At 33.5% G+C, this 25,744-nt stretch overlaps 3 protein-coding genes across 7 annotated transcripts; 1 reads left to right on the top strand and 2 right to left on the bottom strand.

The window, feature by feature from the left end:
- Positions 1–175: 175 nt before the first annotated feature.
- Positions 176–6,439, bottom strand: LOC144569683 (calmodulin calcium-dependent NAD kinase-like). Of its 2 annotated transcripts, none has more exons than XM_078320133.1 (9): positions 6,356–6,439; positions 6,067–6,216; positions 4,830–5,053; positions 4,513–4,577; positions 3,238–3,456; positions 3,021–3,150; positions 2,447–2,775; positions 1,935–2,076; positions 176–634 (listed from the first exon to the last, which is right to left on the bottom strand). In XM_078320133.1, the coding sequence occupies exons 2-9, from the start codon at positions 6,152–6,154 to the stop codon at positions 392–394; spliced, it is 1,440 nt and encodes a 479-aa protein (XP_078176259.1). In that variant the 5' UTR covers positions 6,155–6,216; positions 6,356–6,439; the 3' UTR covers positions 176–391. The 2 variants fall into 2 exon arrangements, with proteins under 2 accessions (XP_078176259.1, XP_078176258.1); XM_078320132.1 differs by having other exon boundaries at positions 6,067–6,221; positions 6,356–6,435.
- Positions 6,440–17,306: 10,867 nt separating this feature from the next.
- Positions 17,307–18,399, top strand: PSBW (photosystem II reaction center W). The gene is made up of 2 exons (XM_078319597.1): positions 17,307–17,584; positions 17,994–18,399. The coding sequence occupies exons 1-2, from the start codon at positions 17,491–17,493 to the stop codon at positions 18,299–18,301; spliced, it is 402 nt and encodes a 133-aa protein (XP_078175723.1). The 5' UTR covers positions 17,307–17,490; the 3' UTR covers positions 18,302–18,399.
- Positions 18,400–19,004: 605 nt separating this feature from the next.
- Positions 19,005–25,672, bottom strand: LOC144569311 (Glycosyl hydrolase family 47 protein). 4 transcript variants are annotated; one of them, XM_078319593.1, is made up of 17 exons: positions 25,486–25,671; positions 25,200–25,319; positions 24,997–25,089; positions 24,750–24,836; positions 24,571–24,661; positions 24,147–24,202; positions 23,948–24,020; positions 23,748–23,857; positions 22,450–22,500; positions 22,261–22,349; positions 21,389–21,470; positions 21,202–21,315; positions 20,913–20,992; positions 20,406–20,541; positions 19,813–19,883; positions 19,496–19,730; positions 19,005–19,398 (listed from the first exon to the last, which is right to left on the bottom strand). In XM_078319593.1, the coding sequence occupies exons 1-17, from the start codon at positions 25,588–25,590 to the stop codon at positions 19,096–19,098; spliced, it is 1,896 nt and encodes a 631-aa protein (XP_078175719.1). In that variant the 5' UTR covers positions 25,591–25,671; the 3' UTR covers positions 19,005–19,095. The 4 variants fall into 4 exon arrangements, with proteins under 4 accessions (XP_078175719.1, XP_078175720.1, XP_078175721.1 ...); XM_078319596.1 differs by having other exon boundaries at positions 19,189–19,385; positions 25,486–25,672; XM_078319594.1 differs by lacking the exon at positions 22,450–22,500.
- Between the last annotated feature and the right edge of the window lie 72 nt (positions 25,673–25,744).

Below are 25,744 nucleotides of genomic sequence, written 5' to 3'. Positions count from 1 at the left end.
TGCCGTACAGTATAATTGTTTTGGAGGAAATCCAACAATATGCAGGCCCAAGGGGCCTATATTGATTTCTACGATCTTTATAATATGGCCCAATTCGGGATAAAACTTTTAGATCTTTTAGCTCGGGCCTTTGACAATAAATTCCATGGAAGTTATAGTCCAAGTTTCTTATCCGTAGAAAACATTTATTACAGCATGTTTGAGATCTTAATATATATAAAAACAATAAAAAACAAGTGGCTCCCGCCAGAGTGTAAATGTACAATTATACTTAGATTACTCGATGTAATTGACCACGACTATTAAGAAAATTAAAAAATCTTCTAATATGAAATCGTTGTATGTAGTTTAAACACGCATCGATCGATACAAGCTACGCACTACAAATGCATTATTGTGATGATTGAGACTCGATAACCTCAATCACGGCTTTGAGTTCCTGTTGTACCAATGCTCGAGAAGGGCATATGACCAAATTGTTCCAAACCGATGTCGAACCGCACACTGTGCTTCCATCGGGATAGAGCTCATGGACTGAGTTGGCGTCTTCGTTGAGAGCAGACACTTTCTCAAGGCAACCAATCTCTTTTGGGTCTACAAGCAATTCACTGCCTTCGCATTTCATACCTATTAGCTATAATAGGAAACTTATATTAGGGACTTGTACAAAACACTTGCATCTGGCAACATATATAGAAGGTGAGAAACAGAAACAAATTTGGTGGATCTCTCTCAGCCTAAAGTGTGTACTAGCACAATAATTGCACTTTTATTTAAATAATAACCATATTCTAAGCTAACATTTTAAACACTTTTCATAAACTTTTACACATCATAAAATTTACACTTGTTTATTGTGTAAATATACACTTATTTATTTCAGTTAATATGCAACTGTCATGTGGTCTTGACCAAGTCAAAACTTGTTTTGATCTTCCTGATTTGTTTTCCGAATCCTTTAAATGCATTACTGGATTATTGCTCAATACACGTTTAAGAACTACACCGATACACACAATTATTTCACTGTCACTAAAAAAAGGTAAAAAAAGAGGGAAGCACAAAATATGAGAAGTTTGAAAACATTGGAATGTTTTGGACCAAAGTGGGACCTTTGTAAAACTTGAGAAATGAGAGGAAACTAAGCTATTCTTTAGGGGCCATTGTGTAAGAAGTATACTTGAAGTATACTTCTTTTTTGGCAAAAATTCAGGTTTTAGAACTTGAATTATTTCAAAAGGATAAATTGGTCCTTAAACTTTCATTATATCATTTTAGTCTTTGAACTTTGAAGATGAAACCAAATAGTCCCTTCACTTTACAAAAGGGACTAATTTAATGCTTCAATAAAAAAATTCGCTAACATACACATACATATTTGATCAGCCACATGGATTTTAACCAAGTGCCAAAAAATAAAAATAAATAAATGAGAGTAATTTTTTCAAATTCAGCTCTGCAAAAGGGAGAAAATTGGGTACATAAGCGAAAAATTTAGTTTTGTTCACATGCAAGTAAAAATCTAGATTGACATGGGTTGGATTTGGTATAAATATCATCCAAATTTTATTTATATATCAATGTAGTGAAGTGTAAATCTTGATGGCAATTCAGAAATCTACGTGGCATATAAAATAATTCATGTCAGCAGAAAAATCTGTTGGAAGGACTTAATAATTCCTTTGGATATAAAGAGATTACTTAATTTGATCTTTTTAATTTTTAAAATTTAAGACAAAGTTGATGTAAATGAAAGTTCTTTTTAATTTTTAAAATTAAGACAAAGTTGATGTAAATGAAAGTTTGAAAATTAACTTGCTTTTTCATAAAAATAATTAAGGACCAAAATATAAAATTTTCTTTTCCTTTTTATGCATGTTTGATGTAAATCTATGCACACAATATATATATAATATATATGCAATATATTTTACCTTGGCAGAGCCATTAGTGTTTGTGCAATACAGTCTTGCACCGTCAACAAGCTGACAATATCTTGGGAATGCATTAGCAAAGCTCTTGTGAGATATCAATTGAGATTTTACCCTCACTGCTCTTCCTGTTGTTATCGCTCTCCTGCCAATGTTTTTATATACCATCAGATTTGTTAAATTGTCATATATTTTAGATAAAGAAATGTCAATTTGTTAGGAAAATAGATGCAATGTCCTAAATATTAGAAATTAGATTATGGTTTGGCATCGCATTTACAGTTGTGCTAGGTTTGTATGAACTGAACTGAAATCCATCAGCACTGAACTATGATGCAATGATTGCATAGGATTGAAATTGACTTGTGGTTTTCTCGTGATCTCCTCAACTCTTAAACCGGTATCTATATGCCCAGACAGCATATCAATTCAAGTAATCTGCGGAACTAGTCACCTAACACATGTAAAATTAAAAAATAACTCTCTTGTCAGAATTCACTGGCAAGGACATTTACCTGATGCCACGTACAACTGCAAGATATGCATCTGATACAACCCCAACAAGCTCAACGCGGTAAGGCTTTCTTGCTCTCGAGCTGGCGGCATTGTCCTCATCTTCATCTTCTTCAACTTGTTCCCAGTAATTCTCGGTAATAGAGCCATCCTCTTTGACCTTGTACCCAACTCCCATGCGGTATCGCTGCTTGTGAATGGTTCGGGCCATCTCGATTGTTTGTCGAACAAATGGCTCCCATGAGAGTGTCCCATCCATGATCACATCTCGACCTTCATTCAGAGCTGTCACCAGCAGGGAGGATGCTGCATCAGTTGATGATTGATGAACCTGTTATTGGCAGGGGCGGAGCCACAATATGAGATAGAATAGGATACAATTTTGGAATGAGATATTTTTATAATTATTTTGAATTATAAGCATATTTGCATTATTTTACAAAAAGCATGGTTATATAAGGCCTTCTTAGCGAAGTGTTTTTGTTGCAATATCAACTATCTTGAGTCCTAAATATGAACTTTGATAACATTTACAATATTGAAAGAAGTAAAATGAAGTTTCAGAAAGAATAATACTAGTTCGGCAGTCTGTAGCATGTCATTGTGGTGGCCTCTAGAGCTGATAGCCCTGTAAAACACATCTGTCTCTTTGAACGCATCTGCCTCCACCAACACTGCATTTGCACCTGCCTCCGACCAGAATGCACTGTAAATCAACTTTTCGTCAATTAAAATATTGTCATACATGAATCATGACTCGGTAGAAGTGGAAAAAAAAAAATGAAGCACATACTCTTTTAGCATATCTTTTAAGATGGTGCTCTTGCCAGCACCCATGCCTCCTCCCATCAGCAGCAAGACGGGGCTGCGGTCGCCGAGTGCTGCGGGGACCATCACGTCAGTGCACTTCGACTCATTTTTTGTCACCCCAATTGCTCTCAACTCCTCTAAAATTGTTGAGAATATCCTAGTCACTTTCAATTCTCTAAGCACTCTCTCAAATCTCAATTTCCTAGTTCAATAAGGAAATAGATAGAAAAAAGAGTAAAATTGTTTGTTTGTTCTAAACTAAAAACAATTTGTTTGTTCTAAACTAAAAACAACTATGTCTTAGGTTTTCATTCTTATTATACAGTAACGAGGAAACAATTTTCTGCCTTGTACCTTTCTCACTCCGAGTACCTGATTCAAAAAATGTACCATTACCTCCTTTTAAATTTAATCAAATTATGCGTAAACTAGACACACTGATTTCGGAGCTGACTATGAAATTGATTAACATATGAAATCACAGATTCTAGACGCAAATTAAAAGGGTAATTAATAGGGTGAGCACCAGGCTAGATGAGTTCTCCCCTAGACTCGACGTGCCAAGAATTGAAATCCTACTAGACTTTGTGTCCTTTTACTTCTTCTAAATAAACAAGTTATAGAAGAAAATATTCCTTAAGATGATGAATTAAAGAAGAATTAAACCATTTCTGTTGTAGTTTCTTAATTAATTATTTTATCAAAATAAATTCTTGTGATGGTTCGAACTTCGAAAGAGCACTCTGGTGTAATAATTCATGGAGCAGATTACAAATTTGTTGAATTACATGGAGCAGATTACAAATTTGTTTCATAGCCCAACTAATTCAAGAGCACGATTCTTAGAACCACTTCCAATAAATTGCAAGACTCTGAGTGGCTTATAAGCTTTGTTCAGAGTACACTGTTTTTGGCCAATAATATCCAGGGGAAATTTCCAAAACTCAGTCAATAGAACAAGATAAAGTGATTTCTATTTATAGTTACAATAAGTTTTTACTTTTACCAGTAAACTAATTAAGTGTATGCTAAATAACTCGAGCAGGTAAGTTATTCAACTTACCTGAAGTCAGAACAGAGGAATAAGAAACAGGAAAGCAACAAAACATAAAAGTTGGAATTTACTAATAATCCCACCATAAGGTACATGATTGTGTACTATAGTTTTACATTTAATATTTCACATACATGTACCTGTACAGAAACAAATTACACGAGTGTATGCCACAGTAGAAAGAGAATTAAAAGAAGTTTGTACCTGGTGGCCTCCAAAACCATGCTTCTTAGTTTTCTTTTAGGTTCACAATCATCATGATTCAAAATCTGCGTGGCGTAAAATAGAAAAAGTTACTAATGCAAGATTCGAGATTTACGCACATAACAAGAGTAGCACTTGTACATTCACACCAATATTAATTTGCATCCCTTTGTAAATTAGTTAAAACTTTGTATTGTTACAAGAGAGTTTGTAGATAAGCACACAAATAGTTTTTTTATCAGTGTAGATGTCAATGCAAAACTCTCGAGGAAACTTGGTAATACAAGAGCCACATTATTAATAACATATTACTGTACCTGGGTGACCATTGCAGTGGCATGGTTCCAGTGGAATGCAAAATAGCCCATTATGCATTTATCAATTTCCTCTATAAATTTTACAGTTAAGTGCTCGACATTTGGTTCATTTGCAAAGTATGAAAACATACTCTCCTCATGACCCTTAGTCTTTCGCAAGTGGTCGTTAGCTAATTTGCAGATGTCCAAGCAATCATGCATATCCTCAAATCCCATCTGTCTAGCTATAGAGAGGAGGGTCAGAAAAAGGGGAACATTAGCATTTAAACGGAAATAAAAAAAAGAGTCAATTATGTAAATAAATAAATATATATACTAAATTGTGAAAAGTTACTAAAAGATATACATGTCAATGTGGGGACCAAAAATGAGCAAATGGACATTCTCTTCTACATGATGACTAATCAATTACTAGCTAATTATTAAAATACATAAAAAAAGGAGGGCTTGTCTAAATAAGCCACGTAATCACTGATTAGTGTTTGTAACTTTCAAAGACATCCCAAAGTTTTGCCTACTAGTTAAAAAAAAAAAAAAACATGGATCAGATTCAGAAAGCAACCCCCCCATCAAAATAATAGATTGGTAGTTTTTCATGAACAAAAAAACATTACAAAAGTAGAGAATAGGAATTTAGCATAAAGCGCTATTCCCTAGCTCTACCAAGTTGAGGATTCTAGCTACTTTAGGAAACTAAAGAAACAAGTGGTTTCTTTTAACAAAAAAAGGAATGGCAATCAAAGTTGAGTCTGTTCTTCCATTCCACCAGAAAAGAAAGCAACACAAAAAGGGATAAAGACCAGAGATAGAGACATAATAGTATAATACACTCATGCGCAAGTAATTAAGCTCATATCCTTGCCTACCTCTCAAATTAATTGGATTAATTAACCAGAAAAGCAATTTGAAGTTGATAATCTCATTCAAATTGTTTGATCCATGACAAAAGGATGGTTTACCTACTCGAATTAAGTATGAATTAATGCTGACAAAATATGCACATGCAACAAAAAAATAATGAAATTAAACTACAAAATTATTCGGGGGCATCCAGTTTGGTAATGTGGTAATATACCAGCATGAAATAAAATTAGAAAATCCTAACCAATTAAACTCATATCAGTACTAATTGTAAGTTATGTGTAAGCTAAAAAAGGGAAAAACAATTTTATCCACCACCATTCACCAATCAGGAATTTATTGTACAAAACACTAATGAAATAAGCATGAGATTTACCAACATAATGTGAAAAATTTTCAATCTCCAAACCCCGGCCTGACTTGCATTCCGAGAGTCGCGGCATGGGGTCTACTTTCTCTCTCATCTTTGCCTTCTTTCTCTGATGGGTTTATTCATGCCATTGGTCCCATCTTTCAAAATTGAAACCTAAGCTAAAGAGCAGAGGTAAAATTACGAGTCGCGTATAAAAAAATATGGACTGAAAATAAGATTACGAGAGAAATTTGGAAAAATTAAAAAGAGGGCTCAAGGATTGAAAGAGAAAGGAAGAAAGAGGTATCTTTACTTTCGGTTCGTCGCGATTTGTGCATTCATGATCGTTTTGCGTTTTTGGCGGTCTAGAGATGAAGAGAGAATTAGAGGACTCAGGTGAGGCAGTAAATGCCATGCAGGAGATTGACTATTTAAAGAGGGAAAATAAGCAGAGAAAATTCGGATTACATGTGGCTCTAAAGAAATGATTCATTATGTGGTCAGTCTCTGACGACAGATCCTGTTGTAATTTCTCTCTATAAGAACTAAGAGCAGTTAAGTTCATCAAATCTCTTTATAAAGTAGATTTAAAAACGGATTGAAGACAGACCAATAAAGATCAATTGGTTTTTAATTTTTATTTTTATTTATGTATAATTTTTTAGGGAGTCGACTAATTGTCTCTCTAGATAAAATTTTTAAATGTCTTCTCAAATCCAACTATCGGGAACAACAAGACTTTTAACTACTTTATCATGACCACTTTTTAAAAGATTATCATTGAATTTACGCATGGATACAAATATTAATATACAACATATCAAATATTTATTTCTAATATACTAAATATTTGTAAAAATAATTGGACATATCAACTTTTTTTTTTTTTATCTCTCTCGTTGTCTATTTTTTTTTAGGGATCGACTAACAGTCCCCCTAGTTCAGTCCCCTATCTGTCCCCCGCACTAAAAGACAAAAAAAAATAGTTAAAACGTGCTAACTACTACCAAAGAGCAATATTAATGCTATTTTATTAATAGTCAAAACGTATAGTATTCATACCTACGGATTTATAGTATTCATACTTATTATCAGAACTATTTGTCATATGTAAACACAAGTTGGAGGGGACCAGTAACGACCAGGGGGGCCGCTGACGTCTTGTGACAGTCTGGATTGGGGACCGCAACCGCCTGAAAGTGACATTTGCTAAGATTGGAGACCACTACAGCGAATCTATATATTATTCATATCTAAATAAAGAAGTATTCATATCTAAACAAATGAAGTATTCATACATGTTTGAAATAATATACAATTCAAAATTCAAAGTTAGACCCTTCTTCATGCATATCTAACAAATGAAGTATTCATATCAAACTAATGAAATATTCATACATATTTGAAATAATTTATACAATTCAAAGTGAGACCCTTCTTCATGCATATCTCTCTCACCCCACCTCTTCCAAAAAGTATTCATACTGACGATTACGAAGTATTCATACATGTTTGAAATAATTTATACAATTCAAAATTCAAAGTCAGATTCATCTCTCTCACCCCACCTCTTCCAAGAAGTATTCATACTGACGATTACGAAGTATTCATACATGTTTGAAATAATTTATACAATTCAAAATTCAAAGTCAGATTTATCTCTCATCCCACCTCTTCCAAGAAGTATTCATACTGACGATTACGAAGTATTCATACATGTTCGAAATAATTTATACAATTCAAAATTCATTGTCAGATTCATCTCTCTCACCCCACCTCTTCCAATAAGTATTCATATCTAACATGAAGTATGCATATCTAACAAATGAAGTATTCGTATCTAACTAATAAAGTATTCATATGTTCTACTTTGACAACCTTCGTTGGGCTAGCATGGACCCCTCCAATGGTGCACCACGCTCTCCCCGCCGGATCTCGATGGTGCACCGCACTCTCCTCGCCGGATCTTGTCAGATCTCGACGGTGCATCACGCTCTCCTCGTCGGATCTTGACGGTGTAGGAAGAGAAAAGCGCGGAAAAGGAAGCCGCGGAGGAGAGAAAAGGAAGCCTTCGACGCCGATGCAAAGGTCAAGCCGGAGGCCGATGAAGTTTTAGCCGGAGTTCGAGGTGAGAGGAGGCGGAGAGAATCCATGACTGGGTGGCGGAGAGGTTGTTCTTATTTTTTTTCTGAAGGGGATCGAATTGGAAAGAATCAGGGGGATAAAATCATTACTAACTAATTTTGTTAGTTATTAATTAGACAGTTAGGGGGGATAGTTAGGGGACTAATATGCGGAGGACAACATCTTTACTCTTTTTTTTACACGTTTTTAGAGGAGGGTCTTTTTTTCTCCATTCAATATCTCATATTTCTCACGACATGTGAGAAATTTTGTGAAACTAAAATCATAAACGTCTTCTACGCGATTTTTTCTTTCAAATGAGATCCATGATGAATTACTTTTGGACTCTTCGTCACGCAAGTATTTATACCTCGTCATGCAAGTGTATATAGTTTATGTATCAAGTGTTTGTACCTAATAAATTATATCAAATTTGATTTTCTTTATCCATAGAGCACTCGATGACGTCTGAAAGTATTAATATCAAATATTGCAAGTATTTTTAACTCGTCATACAAGTGTAAATAATTCATGTGTTAAGTATCTGTATTTAACATATTCTATTAATTTTTTTTCATATGACACTTGATGACATTTGAAAGTGTTAATATCAAATATTGCAAGTATTTATACATCGGCATACAAGTATAAATAGTTCATATGTTAAGTGTTTGTTTTTAATATATTCTATCAAATTTTTATATGACACTGAAAATATTAATATCAATTATTATAAGTATATATATCTCGTCATGTATTTTTTTTTCATATGACGCTGGTTGACATTTGCAAGTATTAATATTAAAACTTACAAGTATTTATACTATGATAAATAATATCAAATAGTATTTGTTACAAGTGCTTAACAAAGAAAACCTCATGCCTCATTCAAATTAACAAAAAAAGCAGCATGTGAATAGCATTGCTCCTTTTCAATAGAGATTGAAATTTAACAGAAATCAAGACCACGAACGATAGACATAAATTTATGACGATGAACACTATATATGAGAAAGGGGAGGTAGCACAGTTGGCTAGGAAAATGTCCTAGAGTTGTTATACCCAAAGGTCGAGAGTTCGATTTCCCCTCACAAACCTTGATAGCTACTACCAAATTTTCAAAAAAAAAAAGACAATGAACACCATATATAGGAACGAACACAAAAGGTTAAAGTAATTAAGAATCGAGAAAATATTCATATTATGCAGGAGAATTCAGCCATGAAGAAAAGAAATTTGACCTAAAACCTAAAATCATATATATATATATATATATATATATAGAGAGAGAGAGAGAGATAGGCTAATATACAATCGATTGTTCCTGAGGTTCCGTACAATCAAGTCATTTTCCGATTTTTAAAGTCCAAATGATCGATCCAAACCGTTCATCTTGTTCTCCATATTAATATGTGCTTAGATACCAAATTTTACATTTTTCTGAATTTTTTTACTATTTATTAAGCCACTTTGAAAATCGTTAATCCAACGGTAACTTTTGGTTTTACTGTTTTGTAAAGCCACCGTTGGATCAGCGGTTTTCAAAGTGGCTTAATAAATAGTAAAAAAATTCAGAAAAATGTAAAATTTGGTGTCCAAGCACATATTAATATGGAGAACAAGATGAACGGTTTGGATCGATCATTTGGACTTTAAAAATAAGAAAATGACTTGATTGTACGGGACCTCAGGAACAATCGATTGTATATTAGCCTACCTCTATATATATATAGAGAGAGAGAGTAGAACTAGGGTGTTCTTAAGCTCACCAAAGTGTTTGGTGAGCTTAGCTTCAAAATTCATTAAATCGATTTCAAATGACGAATCTGAACTGTTAGAACCCACCTACCTTACGAGTGATGTGTCTACATGTGAAAATTTTAAACATTCGAATTAATTTAGTATAAAGTCAAGCGGTCAAAAAATGTTCAAAAAATGAATGCACTAAAATTAATTTATTAACCTTCTAATTTTGACCGATTGACTTTATACTAAATTAATTTGAATGTTTAAAATTTTCACATATAGACACATCACTCGTAAGGTAGGTGGGTTCTAACGGTTCGGATTCGTTATTTGAAATGAATTGATGAATTTTGAAGTTAAACTTATCAAATACTTTGATGAGCTTAAGAACACCTAGTTCTACTTTCGCAACCATAGATGCTATAGCTTCGCGAAATAACTAAATTGGCAATTAGCTGCCACAGCCAATCCAAAGGCGACAAGATCAAACAAAAAGACTAGCGCTAGATCCCTAGAACAAGTACATTGGCTAGCTGATGCCACGACTCTCTCTCTCTCTCTCCTTTGTTTTGTGGAGAAACATATGTGCTTTGTCGGTGTTATAAACAAGAGGAGAAAGAAAGTCTGTTGTGTCGTAAGTAGATCTGAGAAAGAATGGAAAAAAAGAAGAAGAAGAAAGAATATTGTGAAACTGTGAGAGAGACGCACTAACGACAATCTGGTGTGAGTGTTAATCTAGTAGGTTCGGTTTCATCAATCTCCTCATCATTTTGTAGGATGTCAAATAACATCATTTTGTAGCATTGATTGTAAAAAATTCAATTCGAAATTAATTCAAACCAAACTCAAACTGAAATAAGTTCGATTCGTTTGTAGCCCTAGTCAAGAGCATGTAGCATCGAGCAAGATTTTCAATTTGCAAATACATAAAGAGAAACCCTCATTTGACAAGAGCATGTGAATTATAAGCTGTGACCGGATTGATTCCGTCTAAAATCAGACGGCCGAGATTCGTTAACTCAAAAGATGCTCTTTTGAGTTAATGCAGACGATGCGGACTCCGTTCAGTGGGCATTAGATCAAAATCAATATGATGTTAAATTGTAGCCGTTTGATTTGAGTTAAAATTCACACAAAGTTACATCTACACAAATTTAAAGTGGTACACATATTTTAAAGTGAATTAAACAGTTCCAATCAAATATATATAAAACTAAATTTGATTCAATGCTCATCAAATACCTCCTTGCTGACGAACTCATGATATTGCTTAATTCTTATTTATTTATGAAGACTATAGTAAATTCTTCCTGCTATAAATTAATAAAAAATAATACAATATTATTATTTATTCTAACTACATAACACAATATGTACATATTTGGATTTCAAACACTAAATGTACACTTGTTTAATTAATTTCAAGTGCATACAGGCAGTATCAAATGCATACTTAATTTTTTCTGCGTCAATTTTTTTATCAAAATTCTTTGATTAATAGATAGATCACTTGAAATAATTATCTTGATAATCTTTACAATATATTTAGATTTAATTCATATAAATATGAAAATTAAAAGGTAAAATGACAGTTATGTTATTAAACATATACAAATATCATGATAATCAAGTTCATACAAATTTGAGTATCGTTCTATGATGCACCCAAAATAGTTAATTTTGGACCGTTGAAACTTAAAACCATCGATCGTACTTGTGTTCGAGTTCAAGTGTTTAACTTTATTTGAAGTTTAACAATATTATCTCCTTCTTCTTCTTCTTTTTTAAAAAAATCTTTCACAGAAGTTGTGAAGTCATAAGAAGAAATCGAACTTTTGATAAGTAACAAACAATTAATTTGTAGGACTTTTTTCTTCTAACCAACTGAGCTACGTACATCTCCTCTAACAATATTATTGAATAAATTATTTTTAAGTAACATTTCATCTCCTCTAACAATATTATTGAATAAATTATTTTTAAGTAACATTTCAATTCTTTCGAATATTTGTCTTTTAAGAATTATCATGCTGGTTAATTGTACTGGTACATTTTACACACCAGCTTATTAGTATATTGCACACATATTTCGAACTTCCATGTTTGATAGTATCCAGGGGCTTGCTTGAGTACCGGGGGTAGATTCATATGTATCAAATAGAGATCAATTGATTTTAATTTTTTTGTATTTATGTTTTTTTTGTATAGTTTATAGTAAAATTGATTTTCATATATAACATGAATGTTTTAAATAATTGATCTTCGATCATTTACGTTTAAGTTTTATAATTAAAAATCTTGCTTTGTTCCTCTTGAATAAGATGCTTCACTTAACTAACATGCATGCATATTTATTTATTTTTAGTTCAAATTAAATGCACACTTTTTTTTAGAGAATTCAAATGCAAATCATGTAGGGGTGTAAACGGATACGGATAAACCCGCTTCTCTTTTGCTCCGTAACTAGAGATTATCTGAATCTGGATTAAATGGATGTGGATAATTGCGGATATAGATATATTTTTTTTTTCATATAGTGAAATAATGACGGATAATGATACATATAGTTTCATAAAGGTGTAAACGGAATGGATATCCGGATCCGAAATTGCTTCTGACTGATTCCGACTTTACTGCTCCGGATAGAAATTTTTATATAATAATCTCATATTTATTTTAGTCTTGGTTGCGGGATAAATGATAATACGATCCGGTTTTCAATTTAATTTCTTTTTCACTGGTAATGGTTCTATAATAGCGATATTTTCTTTCCTTTTTACTTCCGTTTCTTCACTCTCCACATTCTTCTCCATTCAAGATATATTTTAGCTCTGTTAAATTGGTTTTAGTCATTGTTTCAAAACAACAACAAAGCACTCTTTTGTCTTTTATATTATTTTTTATTAGTTAATAATATTTTTTGTATTTATCATATTTTTATTTCTATCTTAAAGTGTATAATTCAATTATCCGACAATTATTCGTTTCGTATCCATATTCGAATCCGTATTCATAGTTCGCTCTATATTTATTTAAGACAGATTTAATTTTAAAATTTGATATCTGTTTACTATTCATATTCGTATCCGTATTAATTTATTGAAAGACGGATACAGATATGGTATTGAATCAGCTCCATTTTCACCCCTAACACCATGTGTATACATGCATAAACACTCAGCGAGAGTAAAAAAACAATATTCGTTAAATTCTGTCACGTATGAGTGACGTATGACATATCACCTATGACGTATCACACTTCCAGTATTCTTTTAAAATTATTAAGTCGAATGCTAGCTAGTTAAATTTTTTAAGTGTGTATATGTATTTTTTTTTAAGTTTATTGGCTTTATTATCTATTAATAATTTTATTGATAAACAACATATATACAATGACTCGAGTGATTATAATTTCTAGATCTACATTTTAATTCTTATGAAATTTTCTAAATTATTAAAAATTACTCTAATCATCTTTAATCATCCTCTAAATTTCTAGATGAAACAAAAAATAGAGCAAAAATAGAGCAAGAATAGAGCTAATTCCAAGTTTTGAGAATAGTAACTAATTCAACTTTTGATTGGGTTAGTAATTAAAATAGTGAGCTAACTTATATAAAGCAAACAAAGATTAGTAGGTTAGTGTTATTTTTGCTCCATCCAAACATCGAATAAAGAATAGTGCTATTCTCGGGTTAGTGTTATTCTTGCTCCATCCAAACGCACTCTTAGTTTACTTATATATGCTCATAATCACCATAATACTTTAATGTCCATCTCACGTGACGACCATATCCGCTCTTTCGACCGTTGCTGTACTCTGACGATCAGATCTTCTCATCGTCGTGTTCCACTCAATATGAAAACTCTATCCTCCGAGCTCCGAGGATACCACACTTTTGGCTGCGGTCAATTCTGCTCCCTCTTCTTTCTTTCATTCTCCTCTCTGTTGAAAAAAGTAATGACGATAGAAAGAAATATACCTCTCCTGGAAAGTGAAATCTACCGAAATTTTATTCATAGGAAAATGAAAAAATAAAAAAAAGGAAATATAATATAAGAATTTTAAAAATGGGAAGGTAAGAAGAAGTCATGGCGTTCCTACAGAATGCCATAGCACATCTCAAATAAAAAAAAAAAAAAACAAAGTGGGACGCCATGGCACATCCAAACGACAAAACAAAACAAAAAAAATAAAAATAAAATTGGCCGCCATGGCCCATCCCAACAAAAAAATTACTATTTTTTTAAGAAAAAATGCTTATTTTCTCTTGAAACTAGCTAATTATACAGAAGACTAAATATTTCTTTTAAACATATTATATAATTTTATTTTTTAATACATGATAATATTTTATAAATTTTAAATGAGTCTTAATAGAAAAGTCAATAAATTGGGTGACTTTGTGAATTTTTAAATTTAGAAGGGTAAATATAATATGAGGGTTAAAATGCACTCTCTTTTTGTGCTTCTAACGTGCACCCTCTCTTCATATTTTTATTTTTAAAGTTCAAATAGTCGATTCGAACTTTCCAATGTGTTCTTCATATTAAAATATGCTTGGAGACCAAATTTTACATTTTAACCCTCCTCATATAATATGTTCATGAATAAATGAACAGTGCTCAGGGGAATTGTTATGTGGTCGTTACTTTGAAGACATACGTACAACGGTCAAAACTAAGTGTTTATCTGCACGTCGCATGACCAATTACAAAATTAATTAAAGAGGTCGTGCCATTCGGGACAACACCTCGTGCTGATTGAATATAGAGAAGGAAATTAGTGATGGTGTGATCACTTACGTTATGTCACGTCACGTTATGTGTGTCGATTATGTCACGTCACGATTTGCGTAATATGACTGCACTCGAGTGAAAATTACACATCACATCACGTCATGAAACCAATCACGTCACGTGGTCACATCATGTTACGATATGAAATATAAAGTATTTAATTTTTTTGATACACAGAAAATATTCTGGTTTTTCTTTTATTGTAGGTTCAGTAATACCAATATTCATGTAGTACTGATTTTTATTTTCTCTAATTTAGTCTAATAATTATTAATTTGTAATTTGAATTTTTAAAGTAATATCAGATGTCTAACTGTCTTTCTTCAATAAGATGCTGCTGAGTGCTGACCCGAGTCTACTCTTCAATAATTAATCTGCCACACTTTTGATTTCAGGGCACGGGAGACAGAAAATCCAGATAAAAGTTGGAAAACTTTGTAAAAGAACATCTGAGAGGTATGGTAGCGTGCATCGGTGCATGTTTGTCCAAATTACATGCGATGGAAGATTTTTGTAATGGGTGTTTATCCGGACACCGCACGAACAATTAAAAAAAATGCGTGTTAGAAAATTAAACATAACGGTCATATTTAGTTGTGGAATAAAGTTAATCTGAATTAAATTTTTTAGAATTGAGATAGATTAAAATAATTATGTTTGGTTAGAGTTTAGTAAAATAAGCTTATGAAGAGAGAAAAAATTGTAACGTGATGTTACTCTGATATTATAATCCATATGAGTAATTTAATTCAGATTAACTCGTATGTTATTTCTTCAAATTTACTTTTTGTTTGACTTCTTAAATGTGAAGTAGATAATTTACTCCACCACTTACTCTACAATTAAACAAGACCGTATTAGATTTTAGCCAAGCAACTTATTAAGTATTGACTATATTTGTTAATATATATTTATTTTATAGAAGGGCTTGTGAAGTATGTTATTGTGTTTTTTTTTTCTAATTATATTAGAGTAGTAATAGTCTAATATGTAATGATAGTAATTGGAATTTCATTTTCATTATATTAATTTGAGTTGTATGTTGAAATCTCGTTAAATTTATAACAGAAAATAAATTGTGTTTAGGAGCTAAACTAGACAGCTTATATCATAAAATTTTCTCTATTAATGTCCGAAGAAAACATTTCTTCCGAGCAAATAAAAAAGAAAGAAGATTAGACAACAATTAATATCACAAAAATCATAGCTACATGTACCCGAATATTAACACAATGTTTAGTAGGCATTTGTTTCTATCTCAGAACCTTCACTTCAATATATAGAAACAAATAATTAAAATACGTCGATCTAATGCTGGATAAAATATATTTGAGAAATCATTTTCTGCCTTCAAATAACCATTTCTACAAAAATTTAGGCTAAAAAAAATGCTAAAAACCGCCAACACAAGCAGAAAATAAATCCAATATTAGACAAATTGTACTTACAGAAAACAAGGTGTTTTAAGACTAATTAATGTCAATAATTTTTTATATTAGAAGAATACCAACTATATTTGTCCATCATTTTTCTATATTCTAAAATGTGTCAATTGTGAAAGGAAAAACAAGCACAAACAATATTATCTTTAATATGCGATCAGTAATAAAGAGTGAACTAGGGTGTTCTTAAGCTTACCAAAGTGTTTGGTGAGCTTAACTCCAAAACTCATCAAATCAGTTTCAAATTATGAATTCGAACCGTTGAAATCTGCCTACCTTACGAGTAATGCATCTACATGTGAAAATTTTAAACATTCGAATTAATTTAGTATAAAGTCAAGCGGTCAAAAGACATTCAAAAAATGAATGCACTAAAATTAATTTATTAACCTTCTAATTTTGACCAATTGACTTTAAACTAAATTAATTCAAATGTTTAAAAATTTTACATGTAGATGCATCACTCGTAAGGTAGGCGAGTTTTAACGGTTTGGATTCGTCATTTGAAACTGATTTGATGGGTTTTAGAGTTAAGCTCACCAAACACTTTGGTGAGCTTAAGAACACTCTAGTTCTACTCACATATATAAATGATGAGTAAAACTAGGGTGAGCTTAACTTCAAAATATATTATATCGGTTTCAAACGACAAATTTAAGCCGTTGAAATCTATCTACTTCACAAGTGATGAATTTATTACATGCAAAGATTTTAAGTTTTCAAATTATTTTAGTATAAAGTCAAGCGGTCAAAATTAGAAGGTTTATAAATTAATTTTAGTGCATTCATTTTTTTTAAACTTTTTGACCACTTGACTTTATACAAAATTAATTCAAAATTCTAAAAACTTTACATATAAATTTATCACTCGAGAAGCTAATCTAATAGATTTTGGAATTAAGCTCACCAAACACTTTGGTTTGGTTAATAACACTTTAGTTGTACTCTATAAATGATAGCAGATATATATATTGTTGGATTAATTAGTTATATATTACAATATGTGTTTGTTTCATAGCCCAAATCCATTAGTAACTAGTCACACCAAGATAGGTCAGATCTAAGTATTGGTTTCAAGGCGCATGTTAATGCCTAAATAGCAGATCCTTAGTCCACGTGGAGCACGCCCATTGGTTTTAAGAGGATCACGCATGAGTGGAAGCCTATCCACTATCTATCCAAACTGGGTTTCTCAGGGAATTCTGGTACCACAAATATTGGGATAATTTGCTTATAACATTACAAAGACTTTAATACCCTTGGAAGCTCATTCATAGGACCTTCACACCCAGAACACCAAAATTAATATCTCTACTAGCTTAGAGATTGTTTAAACATGGCTAGCATCAGTGCCACAGCAACCACCTCGACTTTTGCTCGGCCCGCCGTGCCAAGACCGGCTGCTGGGATCTCTGCATCACCAGTCCTTGGTAAAGTTTATGTTCTTATACACACACACACACACACACACACACTCTTGACTCTTTAAGTTTAGGTTATAGGTTTTGTAATCTTGCTTAATGATAGATAATTCAAGTAGTAGCCCTGTTAAGGTACTGTTGAAATTTTTATATATAGCGTCCTTTGTTCTTATATTCATTATGCCTTTCATGAGTGTGTACAACAAATTCATGATATATATAGTCAGCAATCACAAGCAATTTGAATTTGTTTCTACAAAACTTGATCTAATTTGGCATTTACTCAGGCAACTAGCACATGTTCTCCATCTATGAACATAAACAAAATTTAGTTGACCAAATTCAAATATAGTTTCTCCAAAAAAGATTAAATAATCTTGACGAAATTCATGACATCAATTGCTTTATTAATTATCAGGACTACCCCAGTTCAGAGTTAGGAATGGAAATGTAAGATGCTCAGCCTCGAAAAATGACAAGACCTCAACTGGTGTGACCCATGGTGCCGCCGCATCCCTATTGGCCGCAGCAAGCATGTCTGCAGGCCCCGCACTCGCATTGGTTGATGACAGAATGTCAACTGAGGGGACTGGACTGAGTCTTGGAATAAGCGACAACCTCTTGGGCTGGATTCTACTCGGTGTATTTGGTCTCATCTGGTCACTTTACATTGTGTATACCTCGGGACTTGACGAGGATGAAGAATCTGGCGGCCTCTCTCTTTGAATGAATGGATGTGTTCAGCGAATTATTGGTTGTAACTAAAACTGTAATATGAATGCTATCATCTTTGATAATTTGAAACGAATCACTGGTTCTCTGCATTGAAATTGTGTTTAGTCTTGGATGGGTATCTTGTCGATTCAAATATGCTGTTACTTTTTTTCTTGGCTGGTTTATAGTTCTTATGACTACCCGCCACGGTTTGTTAATGTAGTTAATGTGATGATCACTCCTTTTATTCTTTTCTTTTACTTTTCCAATAAATTGAAGTGTAATAAATGATGGCGGATTCATAACTTGCATCATTTGCAAATACTAATATCCTCACAGCATATCCATATAATATACCAGACAAACCAGAGTACTCATATATACCCCCATGTGTCACGAATAGGTGAACTGGACGCGTATCAACCACTGGATCAGTCAAGCCACAGGGTCTTCTAACTTAGCAGATTTTCTTGTAGAAGAAAAACATCTAATTATCTTTCATCATGTACATCTATTATTAGTTGTATTTCATGTTCTTCTAATTATAAATATACATATACTAACTTAGCATGATGGGTCGCTAAAATGGTGGGCATGTAATCCCTTCTCTCCACAGTTATAAATGTTTTCATTGAACAAAAGAAAGAAAGAAAGAAATTAGTAAATTTCTTGTTAAGTACTACGAAAGAATTGACTTTGGCTAATCAACAGTTCCAGCAGCAAAATCAACTGAATATGATAACATAAAATTCCTCAATGATCCTTAATTGAACAAAAGAAAATTCTCACAAAAACAACTTAATATATTAGCTAACATCATGTATTGTTTGAGCTTCTTGATTAGCATTCTTGTTATCTTCTTCAATTACAAATTTAGAAACTTTAAGCAAATCCCTGTTTTCTTTTTCTTCCTCTTCTTGTGTTTTCTTCGTCTCACCATTTGTAGAGCTTGTCTCAAGATCCTCATTTTCAACTTTGTTGTCATCTTCCATCTCACTTTTTTCTACTTCAGTCCTTGGTTCTTTCCTTGCAACAGTAGACTCATCCTCTTTTTCCTCAAAATAGGATATACCGAATTTCTGTGCATGAGTTAACCCTGCACAATCACCCTACAAAAGTAATTAGTTAAATGTTATGCCGTCAAATCAGGAAATAAACCAAACTAATTTGCCAAAAACATGAAAACTATAGCAAAGAATGTCATACCTTGACGAAACCTCTTGCACCTACCAAATCAAGAGATTTGGTGGTGGTGGTGGGGGCATCCAATACAACTTTCTGGGTCCCATTTCTATCTTTACTATCACGAGTGTTACTTAAAATCCCATAAGAACATCTATCATCACCTTTGCAAAATGATCCAAAATAAGAGCAGTGTTCACTTGCCAAAGCAATTTCTGGCGTTGCTGGTAAAAAGTGGCCTTCTGTGCTAAATATATACCTAATTTTTTAATAAGAACCAAAACGTGTTCAGTATCGGTTCTTCTAAATAAGTTCTTCATTTTTTTTTTTTGTGTACTTACTTGTAGGGCCCACTTTCAACAATATTATCTGAGTCCACTGCTAAATCAAATAGAAGCCATAGGTATTTGACCTGAAATCAAAATGATGCCACATCACATCATTGAACCAAGACAAATTTCTATACAAAAACAAAAGGTAGCTTAACTTGGATTCTGTACCCATTTGCACTTGTGTTTCCACGGGACCAGTGAAGGTTTACAGACCAGTACCATTATCTTTGTAATTGGGGTCAACCGAGGCAAAATTGACACCAGATTACACAATCGAGGATTACAAATGTCATGGATCCGACTGCGAGATAACTGAGACTAATTTGCAGAATTATACTAGAAATCAGAATCTACAGAAAGCAGTTTCAATGAAGACTTAACTATACCATCTCAACAGAGGTATAATCACACACATGAGGGTTAATCAAGGAAGGATAGTGAAACAATTAACATCCAATTACACTATTCAAGAGCATAATCAAGGGAAATTTGGGTAGAAATGATGCTCAATGACACTAATGGAGCTTAATAGAGACTTAATGGCAAAAAAAAAATACAAGATCAAGAGAGGAATTTTTTTTTTAAATATTTGGAAATGTTACCGTCTCAGCAAGAAAGAAACTCTCCATATGGTCATCTTGTTTGTGAGACTCTACATCTGATATGTGGCAATATCCACAAGGGCATTTTGCACCATATTGAAGACTTGTTAGCATATCCCTTCCCACCTCGAGGTACCTAACTACCATTATAACATTTCAAGTGCTTGAAGAATAATATGTAAGAAGTGTACTTCTTTTTCCTTGCTTGCAAATCAGATAAGTAGTACATTGTTTTCTTGAAAGAAGTACCAACTTCTTGGGTTGTATTGTAGTTTGGGTTTAATTGAGAACCCAAAGGATAGGCCAATTAAAGGGGCCAAATTTACAATATAGTTTTGCACAAAAAAAAAAAAAAAAAAAAAATATAGAGTTGGGTGCAACTTGCAGAATTCCAAAAGAAATCAATACTTAAAACCTATGAATAAAACTTTAAGAGGCACACAATGACATAAAGCAGACATGCTTATAGTTCAGGAAAAAGAATGACATAAAGAAATAAAAACAGACCTCCGATCTCTCGTGGCTTTGTATAGCCAATATGTGCTTTCAATCAACTCAGGCCGAAGAGGGTAGCTCCTTTGACCATTCTGCCAAAGTAGAATCAAAGCAGAGACAAACATAACTAAATACAGTTAGCAACAATCAATGCAAGGGAATGGAGGATACTTTTCACCTACTAAGGGCATGAATTATTTTCCTTACGCAAGGAGCATAAAAATACAAACTTTGCAAAAGCATACATGATAGTTTTCCTTATAAGAATAGTCAATCAAAATAATAATAATTAATCAGGTACCTGGACGCTTAATGTAGCTAAGTTGAACCCCTCCGGGGTATAACCATACTTTTTCCAAACACTAAAGAAGGCAGCGTGGGTACGAATAGCTGGGTCAATATCTCCTGCAAGAACCTTCCATCTGACAACATAAGTTAGTCCAATAAATACAAGGAAATGCTTACCGGAGTAAGTGCAAATTTCAAACCTGAAGTCCTGGCCAAAATGCCTGAAGACTATTAAATAATGGCCATACAGTAGCAGCCGAATTCATGTTCACCTCCACATACCTAAAAGAGTTGTTTGCAATATTCAAATAAGGTAAATTCTCCTATTTGTCATAAAACCTTACAATATACATCAGCTCAGGAAAACAACTTCATATTTAACCCTTAATAAACATGGAGTAATGCCTGTACCATTCTTTCCTTATCTTTAGAACATACTGAAATTACCTTTCATACTCTCTAATTTGATACGATGAGACACAATGAGGATGGATAGTATAGTTCAGGTGTATTTCAAGAGAAGAGGGTTCCAATGCCCACGGTCATTGGTGCCACATCAGTTCCAATAAAATTAAACCTCAAATAACTATAATTTAAAGTCTTAAATAACAAAACTAATTCATTCGATATTTTATATATATATCATGCTATATGAGTAAACAAAAAGTTACATCCTTACAATTTTACTTTGATATGAATTAAGAGATAACAAATTCAATGGACCGAATTTGGCGATTAACCCCTCTTGATGGCTATCAAAATGAAGTCAAAATCCCACAACTTTTTATATGCATGTAATTGAGATGATGTAAAATATATCTAAACAGTTTACATTTGTTAATTTAAGCCGAATCAAAAAGTTGACTCAATTGGCATTGGATCCCTTATTTCATGAAATGGAGATAAATGGAGGAAAAAAATAACTTTTCTCCACGATTCATAAGAATAGAATGTAAGATTCACTATTTTTTAGTAGGGACATATGTAGGTCTGTGTGATTTTTTTGGGTGCTTTTTCAAGGTAGATAATTTAAAAGATAGTAGTATAAAACATGACACAAAAGATTTATTACCAAGGGTCGTGATGCAAATAACGCATTGCAGCTTTATAAGCTTCTTGAAACATAAATAGGTACTCTTCATCTCCAAATAGTAAATATGCCTGTTGTAGTTAATAAAAGGTTCAAAAGTAGAAAAATAAATATGAAACTTTACATCAGAAATAATACAGACCCTTCACTTTATGAAATATAGAAACATGCCTTCAAAAGGTACTCATAAAATGAATCAATGCTAGTTCCAATCCCAGCATCCTGCCACAATGGAATAATTTAGTGCATCTGGGAATAAATGGTTAGAAGAAAGCTAGATAGAAAAACATTTGTGAAGTTACATCATATCAAGTTGGGCATGTTTCTTCTACTTTTACAAAATCCAGGCTTCGATCCCTTAAGTTAACCAAAAGGACCAAATTGGTCTCTGCACTATATTGTAAATTGAGTTGGTTGTTAATCTTTATAACATGAAAAGAAAAGAAAAGAAAAACATCAGGCTCTCTGCTTGTTTACATCATGAAATTCATGAACATAACCTCTACAGCTCCCCAGCTCCCGTTGTTCTCAATTCTTGTCATCAGAGGAACATTATCTTTCTTCGTTCTCCTGCTCCCACACACCAAAAAGAAGGATCTCCCTCCCCACAAGGACCCCACATCACATCTCACCGGCAAACAGGCTCAGAACAGTTTATCACAAAGGCCCATATTGCATATTTTCAAAGAGGCATGCTTATCCTCTGCTGCGATGCAGCATAGTGTGCTTACATTGTTAGATTTATGGGCAAGTTTTTTGGGTGTGAATCCAAGCAGCTTTACACAAATCTAGATAAGATATTGTACGTCAGATTCTGTGCTGCACAGTGCAGAATGGGGAGCATTACACGAGACCAGATTAGGCAAATATGATGAATAGCTTGGTGGGATGATTTAACATGAGTCCCTTCAAACGACACAACATGGATTGTGACGAGGCACTCCAGGACCCAGCCACACAACGCCATGCATGAACTGCCTAGATGATATGGCAAGAAATTTTGATGTGGTGTCTGGCAAGAGATGAGAGATCTGGAGAGATAAGAGATGATGTGGAGAGATCTCAAAAGAGAAGAGACACTGGAGTATGAAGAGAAATTAGAGAAAGAATTGGAGAATGAAGAGGCACCGTTGAAACAAGAGAAGAGAGAGATAAACTTCCTTTAGTGAGAAAATTGGAATTAGTGACACAGGAGGGAAGTCATAAAAAAGATGGAGAAACAGAAGCCTTATGTAAGTTGCCTGAAGGAAACAAATGAACAGTTTTTTTATTTTTTCTTTTCTTTAGTTATTCTTGGAGCTTCAGAGGACCGGTTGGGTTTGGAGTTTGGACTAAAACTCTACAGATCTATTAGGCCACTTGAGAAAATTTGGACCAAATCCATGACTTCTTTTTGCATTTTGCACCTATTTTGTAAATCTCTTTGACAAGCAAATCCTAGAATTAACATAATCAGAAAATAAAATTACCTTCTGTGTCCATTCACCGCTAAAGACATTGATGTGAGCACCGACCAGGTCAATCTGCGACCGACGGGCCCATATCCCGCGCACAGCGTTCTTACTTACTCTCTCAAAAACTGCATATTTTGCCAAAAGGAGGTCATGTAGTTTAGTCCAATTTTTACAGAAAGTTTGTTAAAATGCCAAAACAGTTTGAATGCCCTTACTGGTATTGTTAGTCAAACGACTGAGCACACCAAATTCCAAAGTCAAGGTTCCACCACCGGCTGTTGACGTTATCTGGAAATATTATTTTCAACAGTAAACGAATAAGCTCAGACACATCGTTAAATATGAAATTGCCAAATTAATTTAAGATTAATTAATTAAAGCACTATTAGTAAGCAAAGACATAAACTATCATGCCTTGCTCTCATTTTCATCCACTCCATGCCTCAGGTTAACAGACCCAAATGGAATTCCTGCAAAAGAAATGCCATTAAAAACTCGATATTCAAAAGGTAAAGTAAATTAAATAGAAAACTTAGTTGCACATCCTAAACTATGCTGTTGCAGTTTACCCCTAACTTCGCCACATGCATTTAATCCCCTAAACATTGATTTTGTAAGAAAAGAATAAAAATTGTGTAAAATTAATCTGACGATAGATCACCTTATGTCTATTAGGATTTTAACTGAAGCACATTGTTTAGCTCGTTGTTAAGGTATTTAAGCCATCTTTTTGTTTCCTTTTAAGGGTTCAAATAAGAAAACTGGAAAGTGGATGAGAATACTGTGCAAGTCAAATAAATAATAGTAATAATAACTAACAATGTTCGAAGAATCAAACCTGTAGGAGTATCAAATGCAGGAAGCATCCTCAATGCCAGATCCTCAGCTAAATGAAGCAATTCATTGTTATAATTCTGTACTTTCATACCCTGATATAAGAGATCCGCTAAGTTTGAGATACCCTGTAACAACAATATATTCTACATAGAAAAAGAAAAACCAGAGAACATGTCATACCGTAGCATAGTCACTGGCTATGAGATGAGCTGACAACAAACCCCCGAGAATACGAATTGTAGTCTCAAATACCGAGACAGTTTTATCCTGGATTATATATGCTACCATTAACAAGTACAATAAGGGAACAAATTGCTATAATGGAACCAAATTTTAACTCTTAAGATGTCAAACTAATCCATCTGTAAACTTATTACTAATAAGTTCACCAATTTGAATAATACCGTTCTGAAATCTTAACACTTACAATGTTAAATTGAACATTTCTACTGACCCACTCGACAGCTGATGAAAATCTCTCTCGATCCCCTAGCAAGGCCAGAGTATCCAAGGAGTCAATCTGATAAAAGCGAAAAGGGGGAAAGAAAAAGACCAAAGGAAGTTATACAAGCTAATGACCTTTTGTCTAATGTATTATTAGAAATTGCTTACAAGAGCTCAGTAAAATACCAGAGTCAAAGCATAGCCACCAAGAGAATCTTCTCCTTTGCAAGATAAAGGTCTCAGCTCATCAAGAGGAAATGCGTGCTTCATGTACCCATTAAACGCGTGATAAAACATATCTCGCACCTAACTCAGAAAGAAAAACAATTTAACTCGAATCTCTCTTTTACTGGGCTCTAAAAGCAGAGAACGAATTCTCGATTCACTAAATAATCCCATGAATTCGAGTTCCAATATCGCATATGAGTAAAAGGAACTGTGAAATCTCAAGAAAAATTGCAGGTGAACGCACCTCGTCTCGAAGCTGCTTCGCTTCTTGAGGAGAAACGCCATCAGCTAGTGTTGTTGTCCCAGTATAGACGGCGACAAATACAAAATACAATAGCCATGGTCTCATCTCTCTTAGATTTGCATCTAGCAAGAAAGCGCGCTAGAAGTGCGTACTGGAAAGGATTTGGGGAAAGGGATCATCTCCAGTTGCCTGAAACCATAGATTTCTTTTCAACACCACGAGGCGTTGAGTTTAGATTCGGACCGTCTGATTTGCACAG

This window comes from Carex rostrata, chromosome 18, assembly GCF_964058835.1.
Source record: "Carex rostrata chromosome 18, lpCarRost1.2, whole genome shotgun sequence".
NCBI classification, from domain to species: Eukaryota; Viridiplantae; Streptophyta; class Magnoliopsida; order Poales; family Cyperaceae; genus Carex; species Carex rostrata.
The sequence above is the reverse complement of the archived record's forward strand: the minus strand, read 5'-3'. Positions and strand labels throughout refer to the sequence as shown.